At 50.5% G+C, this 17,212-nt stretch overlaps 1 protein-coding gene across 3 annotated transcripts in view; it reads right to left on the bottom strand.

The window, feature by feature from the left end:
* Window positions 1–17,212, bottom strand: part of CCND2 (cyclin D2) — a 31,551-nt gene that overhangs the window by 12,584 nt on the left and 1,755 nt on the right. The window contains exons 2-4 of one of the 3 annotated variants that reach the window (XM_005569850.3): window positions 16,514–16,729; window positions 13,805–13,964; window positions 3,720–3,868 (exon numbers count right to left, since the gene is read on the bottom strand). In XM_005569850.3, the coding sequence (XP_005569907.1) occupies window positions 3,720–3,868; window positions 13,805–13,964; window positions 16,514–16,729 (525 nt within the window). Of the gene's footprint in view, window positions 1–3,719; window positions 3,869–13,012; window positions 13,289–13,804; window positions 13,965–16,513; window positions 16,730–17,212 lie in introns of those variants that run through there. The other 2 variants (XM_074006112.1, XM_074006113.1) reach the window with 2 other exon arrangements.

Genomic DNA, 17,212 nt, shown 5'->3' with positions numbered 1-17,212 from the left:
GAAGGAGAAAGTATTTAAAATATACCACCCTCTGAGACTTTTATTCCCTAAAAAACTGTCAGGCCCCTCACTCAGCTTTCTCTTTGGAATGAAGCGTTCTGGTTTATTTTGGCAACCAGACGCAGCAACAAAGGCCGACTTTCTCAGAGCCACATGGGTCCCTCCTATCAAAGCTATCTGCTGCGGGCCAGGGAGCCACAGACTCGCCTGGCCATCTCACAAGAATCAGGGGGACCCTCTTTCAACAGCTCGATCCCCGACAACCCACAACCTAACCCCCAAAGGGGCAGAGAGCGCTGCAAGTTTGAAGAGATCATAAACATCAAGGTGCGTAGGAGCTGACCTATAACTTCAGGGGCTCTGGGGGAAACCGTCAGCTCTTCCCGATTCCTGTTTGTCCATGCCCTAGGGCCAGGGGGCAAAATGTGGTCCTGTGTATTTCACTTTTCCAAGGAAGAGCCCAACATCAACCCATGGGCATTTCATAGCGTGGCCCGAGGATGTTCCAGACACGTGCACATACGTATATATGTATCCATTTATGTATGTGTGTATGTACACACATACACACACACACACATTTTACTGTCGTAAATACACGTAATGTCAAATTTCCCTTTTCAGTCACTTTGAAATGTACAGTGGCATGAAGTACATTCATACTCTCGTGCAGCCATCAGAACTCTCCATCTACAGAATTGTTTCATCATCCCAAACTGAAACTCCATACCCATTAACCACTAACTCCCCATCCTCTCCTCTCCCCAGACTCCTGGAACCTCTATTCTACTTTCTGTCTCTACGAATTTGACGATTCCAGGTACCGGAATCATACAGTATTTGTCTTTTTGTGTCTGACTCATTTCACTTAATGTAGTATTTTCAAGGTTTGCCCATGTTATAACAGGGACTGGACTTTCATTTCTTCTTACAGTTGAATAACTGCGTGTCCGTACATTTTGTTTGTCCACTCTAAGAACAGTTTCTATCACTCAATTTTCTCTTCTGGGAGGCCGGCATTCTACATTAGGCCTCACGAGCTCCTTCTTCCGGCCTGATTTCCTACTGCATTTGGCGTTCATAACACATTACTTAGCACACCTTCATTTATGTTCTTCATTTGCCAGGGTTTTGCATGCTTTACTCTTGATTCATCATACGACTGCTAAGTTCCTTGAATGCAGGAATCTCATCCTCTACTTCCCATATGCCACCCATCCACCCCAACTTCTAGCAACAACTGGGCCCTCAGTAAAGACTTCCAGAAATGAATGAAGGAAATACACCACTTCTTGACTCATGAAATGGTAAACAGAGCTCAGGGAGCAAAACTCACCTCCCTCCAAATGCTAATGTGTTCTAAATTCTAGTCCTTTTATTTTTCTTCCCTCTGAGCGTCAGCTTTTCAGAGAACACAGGTTGATGGATGGGAGGAGATTTAGCATTTGGGAAGTTGCATACACACACACACACACACACACACACACACACACACAGTCTAGCCCAGAGCTGCTTGAACGTTTCCACTAAAAACATTTTCAGGGAGAGCGAACAAGCATCTGGGGTGCCAGAGGTAAGCCTGGAACTTCCTGAGGTCTCAGATTTGTATTTGAAAAAGTGTTATGAATTTTACATTTCACTACGTTCACTCTTGGTTTTTAAGTATGAAAATGTTCAACCCAGGCCCACTGGTGTGAATGAGGCATACACTGGCAGCCCCAGTTAAGAAACACGGTGTGTGCCCATTATAGAAATGAGATACCAACTCGACCAACAGTTGGGATTTATAGGAGGACACCCCTACACCAGCTTCGTATCCACTTCATGTTCATTTGACAGAGTTGGCCAGCTGACTTAAATGGACTGGCTACGTAGTATCGGAAAAACGCAAACAGTTTCTCCAGATGAGATGACAGACTGACTTGCCTGCAGTCTTGAAAAGCCAAGAGAGTTAGCAGCAACTCCCCGGAGTGAAACTGACACCACTGTCCATGTGCGATCAGTAAGCGGGGACAGAGGCAGGTGGGAAAAGGCTGGAGCCGGTAGGGTGGTCAGCCCATCAGAGCAGGTCTATCAACAAGCGGCGGGGGTGGGGAAGGTTACAATGCCTGGGGGCAGGAGGAGGGGGGTGGCCGCTCAAACTCCTGTCACTGACATCTTTGTCTCCACACATTGAGGAAGGGCTTGTCTTAAATTGGCTGGGAGTCCTATTTGTAAGGCAGCCTTAATTGGAGACACTGAGAAACGGAGGAAAAAGTGTACCATTGCTATAAATGTTAAGTCCTGTCCACGATTTTCCTCTGGAGGATTAGAAAAGCATTCTTCATGCTGCACCGGAGGGAGCTCTTCAGTCTGCGTTTTGGAGCCCTCGTTTAAAAAGCGTTATGTTTGGAGCCCGCATTTTAAAACCATATCTAAGAACTATCTCGGAGGAGGATCCCGGATTTGCTCGGTCAGCATCTCCCCGCGCCATTTCTCTGAGCGAGGAACAAACGCCAGGAAAAATCCAGGTGGGCGGGAGAGGAAGCCAGGGAGCTGCAGCCGTGGGCTCTGTGAAGTTTAATCTGTTCAGTAGCCCTTGTGCAGGCCTCAGCCATAGGCCTGTAAATCACATGATCCCTTAACTCAATAAAAGCCCACAGAGGGCATCTGAATCCCCCCGGACCATCCAGAGGGTGTCATCGTGAAGTGCCCAGCATTCTTCAGCCTCTCCATGGTGATGCATGAGGGCTCAGGGCCAACAACCCTCTCTCGGGTTGACTTTAAACCCAAGGGTTTTTTTCAAACCAAAAGATCCCAGGAGCGGCAGCAAGGGTGGAGTGGAAAGTTTCCAGGGGGCAGTCGGAGCTTGGGGGTTCTAGTCCCAGCTCAGCCACTGCCCAGCCCCTCCTGGCTGGTTACTTCAACCCCTGCCCTGCCCGTGGAAAATAAGGAACTGCTTCTCTGACCTCTCAGCACCGTCCTGGCTCCAACGCCCTAGGACTGCAGCTTCCTACCAATTCAATTCGGAGTCTCACTTGACCCTGGTCTCTCTCAAAACCTTTCTTCTCAGGAACTCCGAATTCTGGCAACAGGAAGTAACAGCCTCTGAGCCGTCCACAGGGCACACAGAATGGGGAAGCTCCATAGCTAATAATAGTTTCTTGAGTTTGTATGGCACTTTTGTCTTTTGAAAGCACTTTGTCATCCATTACTGCATTGAACAAAAGGGAAGAGAGAGCGGGGAGGGGTCGAGAGGTTTGCCAGGGGCGGACACCGTTCTCACAGTGGGGCACCTCTTGTGTGTCTGCTCCGTCCACTGCAGCTGAGTCCTGGCTCTCCTTTCTCCTCTGTGCGCCTTACAGCCTCAGCGTGCGTGAGCAGACACGGCGGCTCTTCACCGCTGGGCAGAGGCAGCCCGGCAGCGTGTACAAATATGGCAATGAAGCAACAACTCAGACCCACTGGGAAGCCCACGCCATAGAGGAACGTCGGTAAACAGCCCTCCCGCCCCCTGCCCCCCGCATCTGCTTGCTGAATTTTCTTCTGTATTTTGTGGTGCACAGCTTTTCAGAACCTTAAGAGGGCGTGTCACCTGCTGAACTTTGTACTCCCTTGATGTCGATCTTAGAAAACACACCAAAAAAATACCTCTGACACAACATCATCAAATCCGTCGTCTCTTTCCCTGAGCTGAGAAGAGACATCTGGACTTAGCCAAGAAGGTGGTGGCCACCTACCACGTCTGTGTTGGTGATCTTAGCCAGCAGCTCAGTCAGGGCATCACAAGTGAGCGAGCTCACTTCCTCATCCTGCTGGAGCCCGCAGATGGCTGCTCCCACACTTCCAGTTGCGATCATCGATGGTGGGTACATGGCAAACTTAAAGTCTGCAAGGAATGAGAGGCAGAAGGTCAGGCCACAGAACGCATTCGGATCCTGGAGCTCCCTGACGCTGCAGAGACTCAGAAACAGGATGGCAGCGGGTCAGCTGCACGAGTGACCCCCGTGCCCTACAGGCATGTCCTCCCTCGAGTTCTTTCACAAGAAGCCTATGTTTATTTACCATCACCGTGGCTGTTCCAGATTTAAATGGAGGAGACTGAGGCAGGGAAGGAAGGCAGCTTATCTAAGTGCACACAATGAATGCACAGAGGATTCAAGGTCCCCAATCCCCAAATGCCAGTCATATTAAGCATGTGCGAGGTAACATTCTTGACTCTGGTGGGGGCAGCAAGGTGAGCGAGTCATGGTCTCTGGAGGTGATGGTGGGAACAGAGCAGAGAATGCCTGAGACCAGTGCAGATAAGGTACCCCATGGGCCATGCAAGCAGGACAGACCGGGGGTTCCAGATGTGAGAAGGAGGGAAAGGACAAGGAGGTGGGAGAAATGGGCAAAATCTATGCAGAATGCTAATTCAGATGGGATCTTGCTATAGTCTCTGGACAGGCATCAAGGATTAATATGACCCCCCCCCCCAAAAAAAGATTCGATTTAAAAAGGGAAATGAGAGAAGCAGCAATGCAGCAAGTGGGCGAGTCGGGGCTGAATTCCACCCAGTTCCCAACCTCTGGCCCAACAGCAAGAACCCTCAGAACATTAGGGCAGAGGATTCTAACCCCAACATAGGGCTCTAACTAAGCACCAAAGATTAATCATTGCATCTGAATCAGACGGGTGACTTGGTTTCCATATTATGACTCATGAGCCTGAAGTCCCCATCTTATTACTAAGAGAAAAAAATGTGACTTGCTACAGAGAAGTGCAGAATGAGGATAATAAATCAGAGGGCTTGAACCCCATCCACTGCCATTTCTGACAGCAAATACAGAGGATGCTCCCGTGTGCTGCAGGGCTCCTCTTGAAAGACCAGACCCCAGGGGCTGCGTGGCTATGATCCAGCAGCTGCTTGGTCCACCAAGGGGAAATAAAGACAGCCAACTTCCTCCTGTTACTGCTGCCGACAGCTACCAATGACCACCATATGCAATACGCTACACGTTACGTCCTGTTTAATTCACCCATCAGCCACAGACAGTGCACAAGAGCGTCACCCTAATGGTATGGGTGAGACCCCTGAGACTTCTGAGAGTTCAAGTTGCCCCTGCTCACGTTGACATGACATTAGAGTGGGTATAGTTTCAATCATCACCCCAGTGACGGTCCTGGAGTGCAGTAAGTCTTCCAAAGCGTACTCTTCCCAGTTTTAGCATTGCTCTAGTGAACTTACTGTGTGTAGACATGGAAGGGGCACGTGGGGGCAGGAGACAGAGCATACAGGGAACCGTGGGTCACCCTTCAACGTATAGCAAAAATAATCAGGTTAAACCTACAAAACCAGCCCCTCTCATATCTCCCCTTCTTCCTATACACGCTCTATTACAAACGCATTTTCTACAGCAGCTGTTTTAATGGTGGGCCCATTGCCCCAGCATCAAGTTAGACACTGTGGATCCCTGAGCCAAGCATAGCCCTCCCCTCCCATCACGAACGCAGAGCAAACCTGGCCATCTGCCTGTCTCCTTGGCTTTTTTTCCCATCGCCCTCTCACCATCTCCACCTCTTGAGGGACGTATATAATGGTGCTACGCCCACGCCTGCTGTCCACCTGCCCCTCCTATGCCTTCTCATCTTCTCTGTCGCCACGGACAGTGTGACAAAGCCGGCCTCCCTGCCTCTTGCTCTGCTGTAGGTCTCTTCCACATGGGTCACAGGAGAGTGCTTCTCTGCCCAATAACCTCGTTAGCTCCCCCCTGTGACATTCATAACACAAGCGGGGCAGCCGGCCCATGGCCCTGGGCCCACAAAGGCCCGGGTGGGAGCATCTGCCAGGGAAGGGGCAGGAAAGCATCCCCGGCCCTCCCTTCCCTCTGCCACAGGCCTCAGACCGGGAAGCACACCTCACACATGCCCGTCTCTGCTGTCCCACTGCTAGCAAAACCAACTCTTATTACTGGCATACAAATGAACTTCTGGAAGCCAGCAGGCATGGGGGAACAGGTGTACCAGTGGCACAGGGAGACTCTACCTCCCTTTTCGTTTTACTAAGAAAGTTTTCAGGGGAGTCCTCCTGGGGACATTGTCCCGTCCCACGGAATAGGGGAGCACTTTGTACTTGAACTTGGCTGCCTCTCAGCAGCTCAGAGTGGCACCAAAGGAGCAGCGTGTTCCCACAGCCAGAGGAGAAGAGCCGCCGGAGACCAGGATGGCGGCCGTGCTGCCCTCTGTTGCCTGTACCCAGGAGAGGAGCATCTTCCTTTGGATCCCTGAGCACGCCCCACCTCTCCTCCAGGTTAGTCAAATACTGAGGCAACATCAGCCCTCCAGCTAGGTCCAGACGTGGGACTGTGGGCAAATCACTTCCTCTTCCCAAAGGCTTGCTTTCCTATTTGTCTAATAACTGGTTGGGTGAGACAAGTGTTTTTCTAACTTCTAGCTGCAGGTCATTAATGGGTCATGAAATGCATCTGTGGGTCGTGACCAGCATTTTTTGTTGTTGTTCTCCTTTAACCAGATAGAGTAGGATAGAAAGTATCAGGCTCACTGCATGTACTGAAGAGCAAATATTGTTCGGAGAAACTTTTGTATCCGTTTGATATACTTGTACAAGTATCCTGAGTTGTGTTATAAAATGTATTTCTTCCTTCATGGCTTAGGTCAGAAAGAGTTTAAAGATCGTGGGCAGGATAATGTCCCAGGTGCCTTACAGCTCTAGTTTGCTCTTTGAGGATCTGGAATGGGAATGATTCCCAAGGAGAAGAACAATGAGGAGACGATAGAATGTATTGCGGCCACTAGCAGCCAGCGAAGTCACAAAGCAGCCGTCTCCACAGAGCAGCACCACCTCCCCGTGGCACCAGCACCAGGGCTGCTCCAGGACCGCTCTCAAGGACATCCCCCTCTCTACCAGGAGGGGATACTGAACAGAGAGAAAAACAGAAAAATGAAACATCATTTCATCTGTGCACTAGCTTCCTAGCTGTAACTAGCCAACCCCCACCCTCAACTGTGGAAAGCTGCACCTACCCAATGCAGCCATTCCTGGAAACCATCAGCTTTGTCGCTGCGACAGGATGGAGAAATGGTCGCAATATCCACTCAGAAGAAGGAAGCAGAAAACCAAATTACATGCATGCGATGATGAACATTACAACCATAGGTGCCTACGTACACACATGCCTGTGGATGTACCGGAAGGATGCACAGAAAATCAAAGCTGTTCTGTTAGGTGGGAGAAACGCAGATGAGTTTGTAAATTTTTCGCATGATATTATTTTAACAAATAAAAGCCAGGTAAAAATTTATCAGCAGTCTCTTAAGTCTCTTGATCAAAATGCCAACAAGCTATACGCTGGTGCAGAAGGTGTGCTCAGGGGTGAGGGTATACCCTCTCCATCCTTAATTGCCCACCTGGAGAGGTGAGATGCTGGCAACTTCCTGAGATCCCTCCTCCTGCAGCAGAGAGAGGCAATGAACTGATCGGCGATCCATTTTCACTGACTCATTACAATGTGCTCCTCCCTGTTCCAGGCAGCCTGGAGGACTCCCCCCAAAACGCACAACATTAAGACTTGTTAAGGCTGGGCATCAATGCATTGGATAGCAGAGGATGGTGTGCTCTCATGGCTAGGTCTGTACTACTATAGGGATAACTTCTAAAGAAACTTCTCAGAGAAAGGAGGCTCTTGAAGGCCGGACACAGTGCCTCACATCTGTTAATCCCAGCACTTTGGGAGGCCGAGGTGGACAGATTACCTGAGGTTGGAAGTTTGAGACCTGCCTGGCCAACATGACCCCGTCTCCACTAAAAACACAAAAATTAGCCAGGCATGGTGGTGTGCGCCTGTACTCCCAGCTACTCTGGAGGCTGAGGCAGGAGAATCACTTGAACCTGGGAGGTGGAGGCTCCAGTGAGCAGAGATTGTGCCAAGCACTCCAGCCTGGGTGACGAGAGCAAGACTCTGTCTCAAATTAACAAAAAAAAAAAAAGAAAGAAATAAAAAAGAAAAGAAAAAAGAAAGGAGGCTCTAGAGTGAAGAGGAGCATTTGAGACACTTCTCAGAAGACTCTCCAGGGAGATGGGAAGGATTTGGAGAGTAGACCCAAAAAGCTCCGAGCTGGAAGGTGAAGTGCGTGGAGTTTGGACAACCTCCACTCCTGCCCCAGTCCCCACCAGACCCAGGAGGGCCTTTCTCCAGGTTGCAGCATCTGGGGATCTAAAGAGAGCAGGAGCAGCCACACACCTTGCCATGGGGAACAGAGGCCGTCCCAGGGCCTAGGCCTCCAGCCCTCCTCCAACCAAAACAGACCTCTGGAGAACACAGCTCACTGGTTCAGAGTATTAGCTCTGGAATCAGACTGAGGTTGAATCTCCATCTACCACCTACCAAGTGTGTGAAGTTGGGCAAGTTACCTGACCTCTCTGAGTCTTCATTTTCTGATCTGCAAATAATGAGAATAGCAATACCCACGTCATAGTGTTATTCTGAGGATTAATTTAAAATTATCCTTGTAAAAGCACAGTGCCTGGTTTAAGGCAAGCAACGAATGTCAGCCAGCATCCTCCGCAACCTGCCCCTCCTCTGCTCTCACTCCTGGGACTTCCTGCAGGACTGTGGTGGGGAGTTCTGACTGGAGATGCTCTCCAGTGTCTGCAGAGATGAGGAGAAAGGCGCCCAGCATCCCTGGATTGCAGGCAGATGCAGGGAGCAGGCCAAGCAGGCCAGGAAGAATGAGGGCTCTGTGCTTCCTGGAGAATCTGTCACTATCCAGTTGTGTATGTGTCCCAGAAATGACATCATCGAGTCCCCAAAGTCTCCTGCTGCTTTGCAGAACTGGGAGAAAGTGCAGCCCCGTGGGGGAATGAAAAGAACCCCACGAACACTCAGCGAATGGACGAGAGAAGTTGGCAACGCTAGCCCAGCACGTTCCACAATTCATTCAGATGCGGTTCACCCGAGCCAGGAACGATGCCCGCATAACCAGGAACACCCGACATTCCCGCCTCCCTCCCGGCAAAGTGGTGGAGGCAAGGGACACACCTTAGGGGAATCCCAGCTGGACCCACAGGCACCAGGGGCAGCTCTGGTGTGGGCTGCATGCTTGTTCATGATGGCGGTGGTGATGGTGAGGTATAAATAAAAAGGAGCTAAAATTCATCTGTTTCAAACATCTCGTTTTACGGGTGAATCAATGAAGTATTGAGAGATGAAGTGATCTGGCTCATGTCACTCACTGCGAGTGTTGGGCCTGGGGTCTGGATGAGATTTTGGGACTCCGGATCCAGAGCTCTTCATAACTTACTGGAAACTGACCAGCTCCTCAAGGTCACCTCCCGTATACCACTCAGGAGGATAGGGCAGCCTTTCATGTCAGAAGTGGGGGAAAAGCCCCAAAGGTGGCACTCTGGCTCAGGAGTCAAAGGACTTGGGTCCCAGCTCCAGACCCGGCACCAGCAAGCACAAATGGCTTATCCTCCCAAGGACGCCCTGAGAGCCCCTGGGGGGTCCCACTGGGCTCCCTCACCTGCACGGGCCCTGAGAAGTGCTGCATTTCATCAGCTTTGTATCTGTACTTCTTGGTAGGATTTTACTGAAGAAAGAGTTCAGAGCTAAATAAGTTTAAAACCATGGAATACACGGCCCTGCCCAGTAAGTTTAGCACTTATCATTTTGGCTACGGTGGCCAAGGTCGTGGGGTGCAGGGGTGATGGCTTTGCTCCTGTTCACCAATGGGGGACAGAGATACGCACTCTGAGGCTGAAGAAGAAAGGGAAGGCCAGGTCAGGCTTTCCCCATGCCTCTTCTTCTCCAACCTGCAGTCAGGTGGAAGTTCAAAGGGCCAGAACCAGAGTGTTCTCAGGCCAGGGACATCACTGGGCACACACCTCACCTGCCACCCCCAGAATAGGACCAGCATACCCTGTCCTCGTGGGGCAGGACTGCTACAACAAGGAAAGGCCCATGCAAGGCCTGCTGGGAGGAGCTGGGGAGGGGGCTGGTTGGAGGGCGATGAGGAGCCTGCTACCCATTCATCTTACATCTGCAGAGAAGAGAGATGGCAAGCACCACAATGCCTGGCTGCCTGTCCCCACAGGGCATGCTAACGATTTCCCCTCAGTCCCATGACCTCTCAGCTTCAGGGGCAGCTCAGAGGCTTGCAGATGGACAGACGGTTTCCATTCTTCCTTCCCAGCACCCCTCAAGGTGAATCTCCCACTCTAGATCAAGGGCCAAATCACAGAACTTCTCTGGGCCACCACCATCTCCCTCTCACTTGGGGATGGAATCAGAGGGAACACCTGTAGGTAAAGCCAGAGCAGGGGCTAGGACAGCACAATGGGTTATAGTCAACACTGGGACTCTGGCCTTGGCGTGGGGAGGCCTAGTGGTGGCTATTGCGTGCGGCAGAAACAGCAAGGTGCAGCATCTTAGGGTGGGCTTCTAGTGAAGAAAGAGGGGACGTGGGTGCCTGAGGAGGGAGGGTGAGCACCTCCCCCTCCCCGCTGCCAGGTGTAAACTCAACGCCATTGGCTCTGCTAAACTAACTGGAATCATCCACCAAGCATGATACCACACGTCAAGAATCTCCCAATGCCAGAGTGCGATCCCGGCTCATCTCCAACGGTCTTCTTTCCTCGCTTGCAGACCTGGGTGCTCTATCAGCAGAGCTGCAACCAGGGAAGCTATGGCTCAGTTCTGCTTCCCCAGTTTTGGGAACTCCAGGAACGGGAATGCTAGGAGCTGTAGTCAGGAAGATCCCCCGCCCAACCCACCCATGCCTGCACTGACCAGGACCTGCTGCAGAGGGATACCCTGTCCTTGCGGCCCTCCCTCTTCCAGAAGCCATTTCAGGCTGAGCAGCGAAGGAAGGAGGGCTCCTCCCTGCCTTGCCACCATCTTACCCTAGAGCCCCATAAAGCAAGACCGCCACTTCGCCACACTTCCCACAGCCCCTCTGTGTTCTCCCGCTCTCCCTTCCCCTTTCACACACACATACGCTCCCCACACACTGCAGAACCACTGCCAGCTCTTTCACAACCAGCTTTTCCCATCAAATAGCTGCACAGCCTGAGGGTTGGCTGCCATCTCTCGGGACCCCCACCCTCCACCCACTGTGGGCCTCCAAGACCCTGGCCACAGGTGTTTCATCAGCTCCAGGACGAACATCCAGGACTGGGGGAAAAGGAGAGAAGGGTGGGATGTGAGGGGCAGGTGAGAGCAACAGCTCAGGCTGGGGAATCCGCATCTCCTACCTCTGGTCCTCAGCCACTCTGTGCCCGCTACTGGCCAGAGTCCTAGGTCCTCGCCCATTCATCATACTCTGGCCCTACAATGCACAATCTCTTCTGCATGGAAGGTATTTCCTTCAAGAAAAGCGGCCTTTGGTGTTAGTATTGTGAGGCCAACTGCTGTAAAACTCCACGCAGCCAGGATTCTACGCGACTCGGTCAGTTGCACAAACCCAGATGCAGATCAGGGAAAGCAACGTCTTGTGATGCAGGCCCATCCTTTCCAGACCTAGGAAACTGCCCAGGACCTCCCTCTGCTCTGCCCAGTCCACGCCTGAGGCTTCGTGCTTCGCGCACGATTTTCATTTGGTTTGGGGTGTCCTTTCCCAGTCCCTGACCAGAGCTAGTTCAAGGTCCCCAAAACACAGTCTTTATAACTGCCTCTGTCTCCCTTTGGGCCTCTGTCCTCAGTCCCTGAATCCCAGGCTCCCTACTCTGGCCCCGGAGTTGGCAGCCAGCCCAAAGATCTGGGCAAGAAGGCCACGGATGGGGGATGGGATCCCCAGTTTTCGAGAATGGGTCTAGATGGAATCTGGGGATCTGCCCACACCCAGGTAACTCCACCCAGCACCCCTACCCCAATCAGAGATCCGAGAGGAGGAAGGGGTGGATGGACCCCAAAAGATCTGTTAGACAAGAGACAATGTCGAATCAGAGCTCTGGCTATCAACAGCTGGGCAGTGGGGGAGTTTAGGGTCGGGGGTCAGCTATCCTTGGGCCAGAGAGAAAGAACTGGCTGACCCCTCCCCCACAGTGAATCAAATGAGAGAGGAAGGAGACAGCCGAGCCTGGGAGACAAAATGACAGGTCACTGGAGGACTGACCTCTCGGGCCCCCGCCAGACAGCGGAAGGGAAGGAAGCCAGAGTGACCACTATCCAAAAGGCAGCAGGGGTCCACAGGGGTCCTAAGAACCACCCCCAGGGCTACAGGAAGGACAATGGACTCTCCCACCAAGGCGCACGGGGCGCATGTGCACGCCATGAGGCCTGGCCTGCATCCAGAAGAACAGGACTACAAAAAACCAGCAAAGGGTTGAAACCTGTGCCCTGGATGAACAGGCAGGAGGCGGGAAGGACTCCACACTCAAGCCTACGAGTGCAGAACACACAGGTCCTGCTAGAAACAGACAAGGGCAGCCAGTAAAGGAAAGCCGTCATATCCACTTTAGCCGGAACAGTTAAAATCAGGGTTAACATCGGAGATGATAGCATTTTCACAATTAGTGAAGGTCCAACCTACACTTCTGGTTTACAAAGCATTTCCACGTGCATCACCTTTCTGATTTTAATTTTCCTAGCTGCTCGGAAAAGGCCACAGGATGATGTATCAATAGGCTTGTTTTGGAGATGAAGAAGCTGGGGTTCAGAGAGGTTAAGCAGTCAATCAAAGGTCACCCCACTGATATGTAGCAAAGCCTGACCTTCCGACTGTGAGCACAGGGCATATGCACTACATTGTACATCATATAATCATCTGTAGCACTCACGAGTAACATGTAACAACCTACTAAAAAAAGTTACCACCTGAGTCCACCTAGCAATTTAACTACTCTTGGCAAATGTGAGGTGAACCACACCAAAAGGTCTTCCCAAGTGATCAGCTTTTAATCTAAGGTTTCTGACTGTCAAAACATGAACTGCTGACATCTCTGCCTTGGATGAGTAAGGTTCCGGGGTCTCTGCCATGGCCGCTACCAAGAAAAAAAAAAAAAAAGAAAACCAGTAGACACTGGCCAAGGCTGTTTAGTAAGACAATAGCAAACCACTGCCTTCAGTTTATTAGGAAAATACAAAGCAAATGGGCCAGGAGGAACTATGTATCAATTGTGGGATCCCCGTGGCAGGCAGAATTGCAATGTTAAAGGCTGCAGCCAAAATCAAAACACCTCCACATGAAGTGAGACCATCAGAACCCAGCACTCAGAAAGCCAAGCCTTACCGAAAGCCAACCGGGTTCACTCCTCTGCCCAGTGCGGCAAACAGCTAGAGAAGTGAACAGCTAGAAGGCCATAAATGCCCTACAGTAAAAAAAAAAAAAAAAAAAAAAAAAAAAAAAAAGAATTCCTTTGGTCTCCCTTACCACTAATCAAGGCAGCATATTTATCTTGACATTGTTCCTTTAACCTGTATTTGCCCCCATCCCCCCCAGATTTCCTCTTGGGCTTATCTCCAAGCCATCCTTTTCCTTAAAAGATTAAAGATTTAAACACAACCAGTGAGCAGCGTGTATAATCTTCAAAGAGCACTTTAGCCATCATAAAGAATATTTTAACAGGCACTCATTTTTTTTTTTTGCCTTAACCACACCTGTCCTCATAAACCATTTATGAGTTTAGCAGAGAAAGCGAATATGCAAAGCTCAGATAAAGTTAAAAAAGGCAACCCAGGAATGAAACTTCGGACTTTAGACTACCCAAGACCACCCTCCTCTAAGCTCCTCAACTAAAATCAAAGTTTGTACGGCCTTTTGCCTCTCCCTGGACGTCTCCCAAGTATGTCTCCCGTCTCCCTCCCTGGCTCAAGCCTCATCTTACCGGTGGCACACAGAGCAATGAAGGTCTGGGCGTGCTTGCGGACCACAGATAGCTTCTCCCGCTGCTGGGGCAGCTTGCGCAAGATGTGCTCAATGAAGTCATGAGGAGTGACAGCTGCCAGGTTCCACTTCAACTTCCCCAGCACCACCAGCTCCCACTCCTGGAGGGGAAGGCAGGAAGAGAAGAGGAGAATCTAAACTCCACAGGCTGACCTGGTGTAGGGGGCTGGGGGTTGGGCTCCAGACCAGTTTTAAGGCCGCTCATTAGGACGTGGCTGCTAGATTGTAAGGCGGGCCCATGTGTCAATGCGCCCCTCAAGCTTTGAAGTTGTTGACAGCTCTTCTTATGCTTCAAATGTCAGGCTCCACTGAAAATAATGAGAGCCCAGGTAGCTGTTGCCAAGATTCTATTTTCTTCTATTTCGTTTCCACTCCAGCTCCCCTAACCCCCTCCCTCCCAACCCTGACTTGCCGGCAATACTGCTTCCCGCCCACCCAGAAGGCTGAACCTACAACGAGATACGGCCAAGGTCATTGTGGCCCTTTCGTGGTAATTTATTGTACATGTCTCTATCACCGAACTAATAGTCTTTTTAATCTTCATGGAAAAATGATGCACACAGATAAAGCTCAAAATAAGGTTCCTTGGCCCAACTCCTTGGCAACCAATTAGCTTGCTTTTACTTAGTCCCCAAAAGTGCCTTTCTCTCTCTGCTGTTCAAACTTTCCCCTTTGACATATCAGGCAGAGATTTGGGGGATATGACCCCCAGCCCTTTCACCTAAATGTTTCAAGGGGCCGTTGTCATCATGACTAAAGGACCACATGGTCATTAGCAGACCCATTTTGCAGGTGGAGGTGATTCGGGGCAAGGTGAAGGTGCCTGCTTAGTGTCACAGCATCCCTCGGTGCACCTGTGGGGACCACACAACCCTGCCTCTTTTGGGTCTCTCACTAGCAACCCACCTGAACAAAAACTTTGTTTCCCTCTTTCACTGAGATATTTATGGGAAACTGCTCAAAGGGAAATAGTCCAAAATAAAACATTAAAAATATTGTACGTGCTACCAGAAAATATGCCTATCCACTGAGCTGTCATCAGAATCAGAGGCAGGGCCTGTTTGCCACTGCACCCCCTCTCCCATTCACCTGGAGAACCTGGACTCTCTTTCATTTGCTAAACCAGCAACCAGAGCACCAGTCCCAGAGCTGTGGGGCGGGGGTGACTCCCTTTCCCTCCCAGGCCTCAGCCTCTCATTTGTAAAATAGGACTCTTCCAAATCCCAACTTCTGGGATAAAGGGAAAGGGAACAGGAAACAGCCAAGTTTGTTTGGAGCAATATAGTGCTTGGCTAGTCTTGGAAAGATGTGGGTGTCCTGAAGAACATCTCAGTTCACCATCCTCTTGAAACAAAAGAATCATATGAAGATTATTTTTCCTGCTCTCTCATGAGAAAGTCAAATTGGTTCCCAATTCTAACAATGTTTTTTTCATAAGCTTTAAAGTCTGCCCTTGGCTTTCTGTGGACAATTGGGGTAAAGGGACCTAAATAAACTACTAAACCACCACCATCTTCAAAGATGGCTTGAAATGCCAGCCCTTCCTCTTCACAGGGTAACGCGAGTACGAACCACTGGTCTTGCACCGTTATTAAAGGAAGCAGATCTCCCAGAAGACAGCACCTTTCTAGGCCTCTCGGACCAAACCAGAAGCAGCTCAAATCTGGCAGCGGTTCAAAGGTGAAGTCATTCAGGCCCCTCTCCACATTCTCGGCAATTCCTCCCCCAACCTTGTGCATGTCTTCCACTAGATGGCAGCACAGCCCCAGAAAGGAAGAGGCTCCTCACAAAGAGCTCAGTTCAACAAGCCAGCCTCAGCCCTGTGGACTTCGTGCAGGCCCTGCCAGTAAGGAGGGGGAGGGGGGAAGGAGGGGGTGCTTTTCTACACAGTTCAAAGAGGGGTGTGCAAACCACGGAAGGTGGGCCTTGGAGCCGCTCTTCCATCCAGTACAGCTGCAATATGGCCGTCTTATATGTCAAGCTGCAGGGAAAAGGAGTTAGATCAGGTGGGAAAGAGGTTCCCTGGTAGAAAACCAGAGATAAGACAGGATCCCTGGGGTTGCAGAAAGGTCACAGTCCCACTGGAGGTAGGAACCCAGGCCTCGGACTCCTTCAGTGAAAGGCCACGTTTTGACTTTGCTCAAAGTCAATGGACTGATATTTAGTGAACAGCTATTCATGTGTTGGTATCTTGAGGTTTTGTAGATGCAGAGGGCTTTACCTTTGAACTCCAAGTCTTTAGGAGACACACACCGCAGCCACGTACCTATCATGTGAACACGTTCTCAGACTATTTTTGAAAATTTGGAATTTAATTAAAATATCACTGTTAATTAAAATATTCCACGCGTCCCCTACACACATGCATACACAATTGCAAGTGCGTCTCACCACCAGATCTCCTGGAGGATCTTATTCACAGATGTTGCCTCAGTGCTGGGCACGGAGCCTGGGCACATAGTAGGAATACAAAAAATATAGACTGTGGTTTCCTATTAAATGAGGTATTGCCCGTCAGTGTGTAAATTCTATTGGTGGGGTCATTTTGGATCCCAAGAATCCGCTCTGGAAGTGGTGAGAAGAAGGCATATTGTTGGCCAGGGGAAAGCGGGAATCGCAGAAAGGAAGGGAAGAAGGGGCCGGTCATTACCAGCAGCTCCTGAGGCTTGATGGAGTTGTCGGTGTAAATGCACAGCTTCTCCGCAGTCAGCGGGCTGGTCTCTTTGAGTTTGGAGGCCAGGAACATGCAGACAGCACCCAGGAGTTGCAGATGGGACTTTGGAGTCGGGACCCCAGCCAAGAAACGGTCCAGGTAATTCATGGCCAGAGGGAAGACCTCTTCTTCGCACTTCTGTTCCTCACAGACCTATAATGGGAGTGGGAGAGGGTTGGGGGGCGGGGGTGGAGAGCACAGCATCAGCAAAAGAGAAAAAGAATGAAAAAGTATAATCTATGGGAACAAAAAAATTTAATTTTTTGTGGGGAGGGGGAGGGGAGTAAAATGGGTGACAAGAATAAAGAACAAAGATGAGGAAACTGGGGTGAATCAGAATAGCCCATCGGTGCTTTGGTATTCCAGGGAGCCTATAAAAGGGGGTGAACTACAGCTCCAAAACGGGGAGTCGGGGAAGTGCGCAGCAGCCGCGGCAGCTCCGCGACGCTCCCTTTGGCTACTCCTTCGCGCACTCTAACTCACTCACTCTTTTTTGGATTTCGTCATCTTTTCAAAAAATCAATAAAAATATTCTGGAGGCTCCGGGGGTCCACTTCTTGGTCTCATCCGGATCCCCAGATCCTCCTCTATCATTCCCGACAATTGGAAAAAATGTCTGGGGGGGTCCCTGCGGCC

Source organism: Macaca fascicularis, chromosome 11 (genome assembly GCF_037993035.2).
Source record: "Macaca fascicularis isolate 582-1 chromosome 11, T2T-MFA8v1.1".
Lineage (NCBI taxonomy): Eukaryota > Metazoa > Chordata > Mammalia > Primates > Cercopithecidae > Macaca > Macaca fascicularis.
The sequence above is the reverse complement of the archived record's forward strand: the minus strand, read 5'-3'. Positions and strand labels throughout refer to the sequence as shown.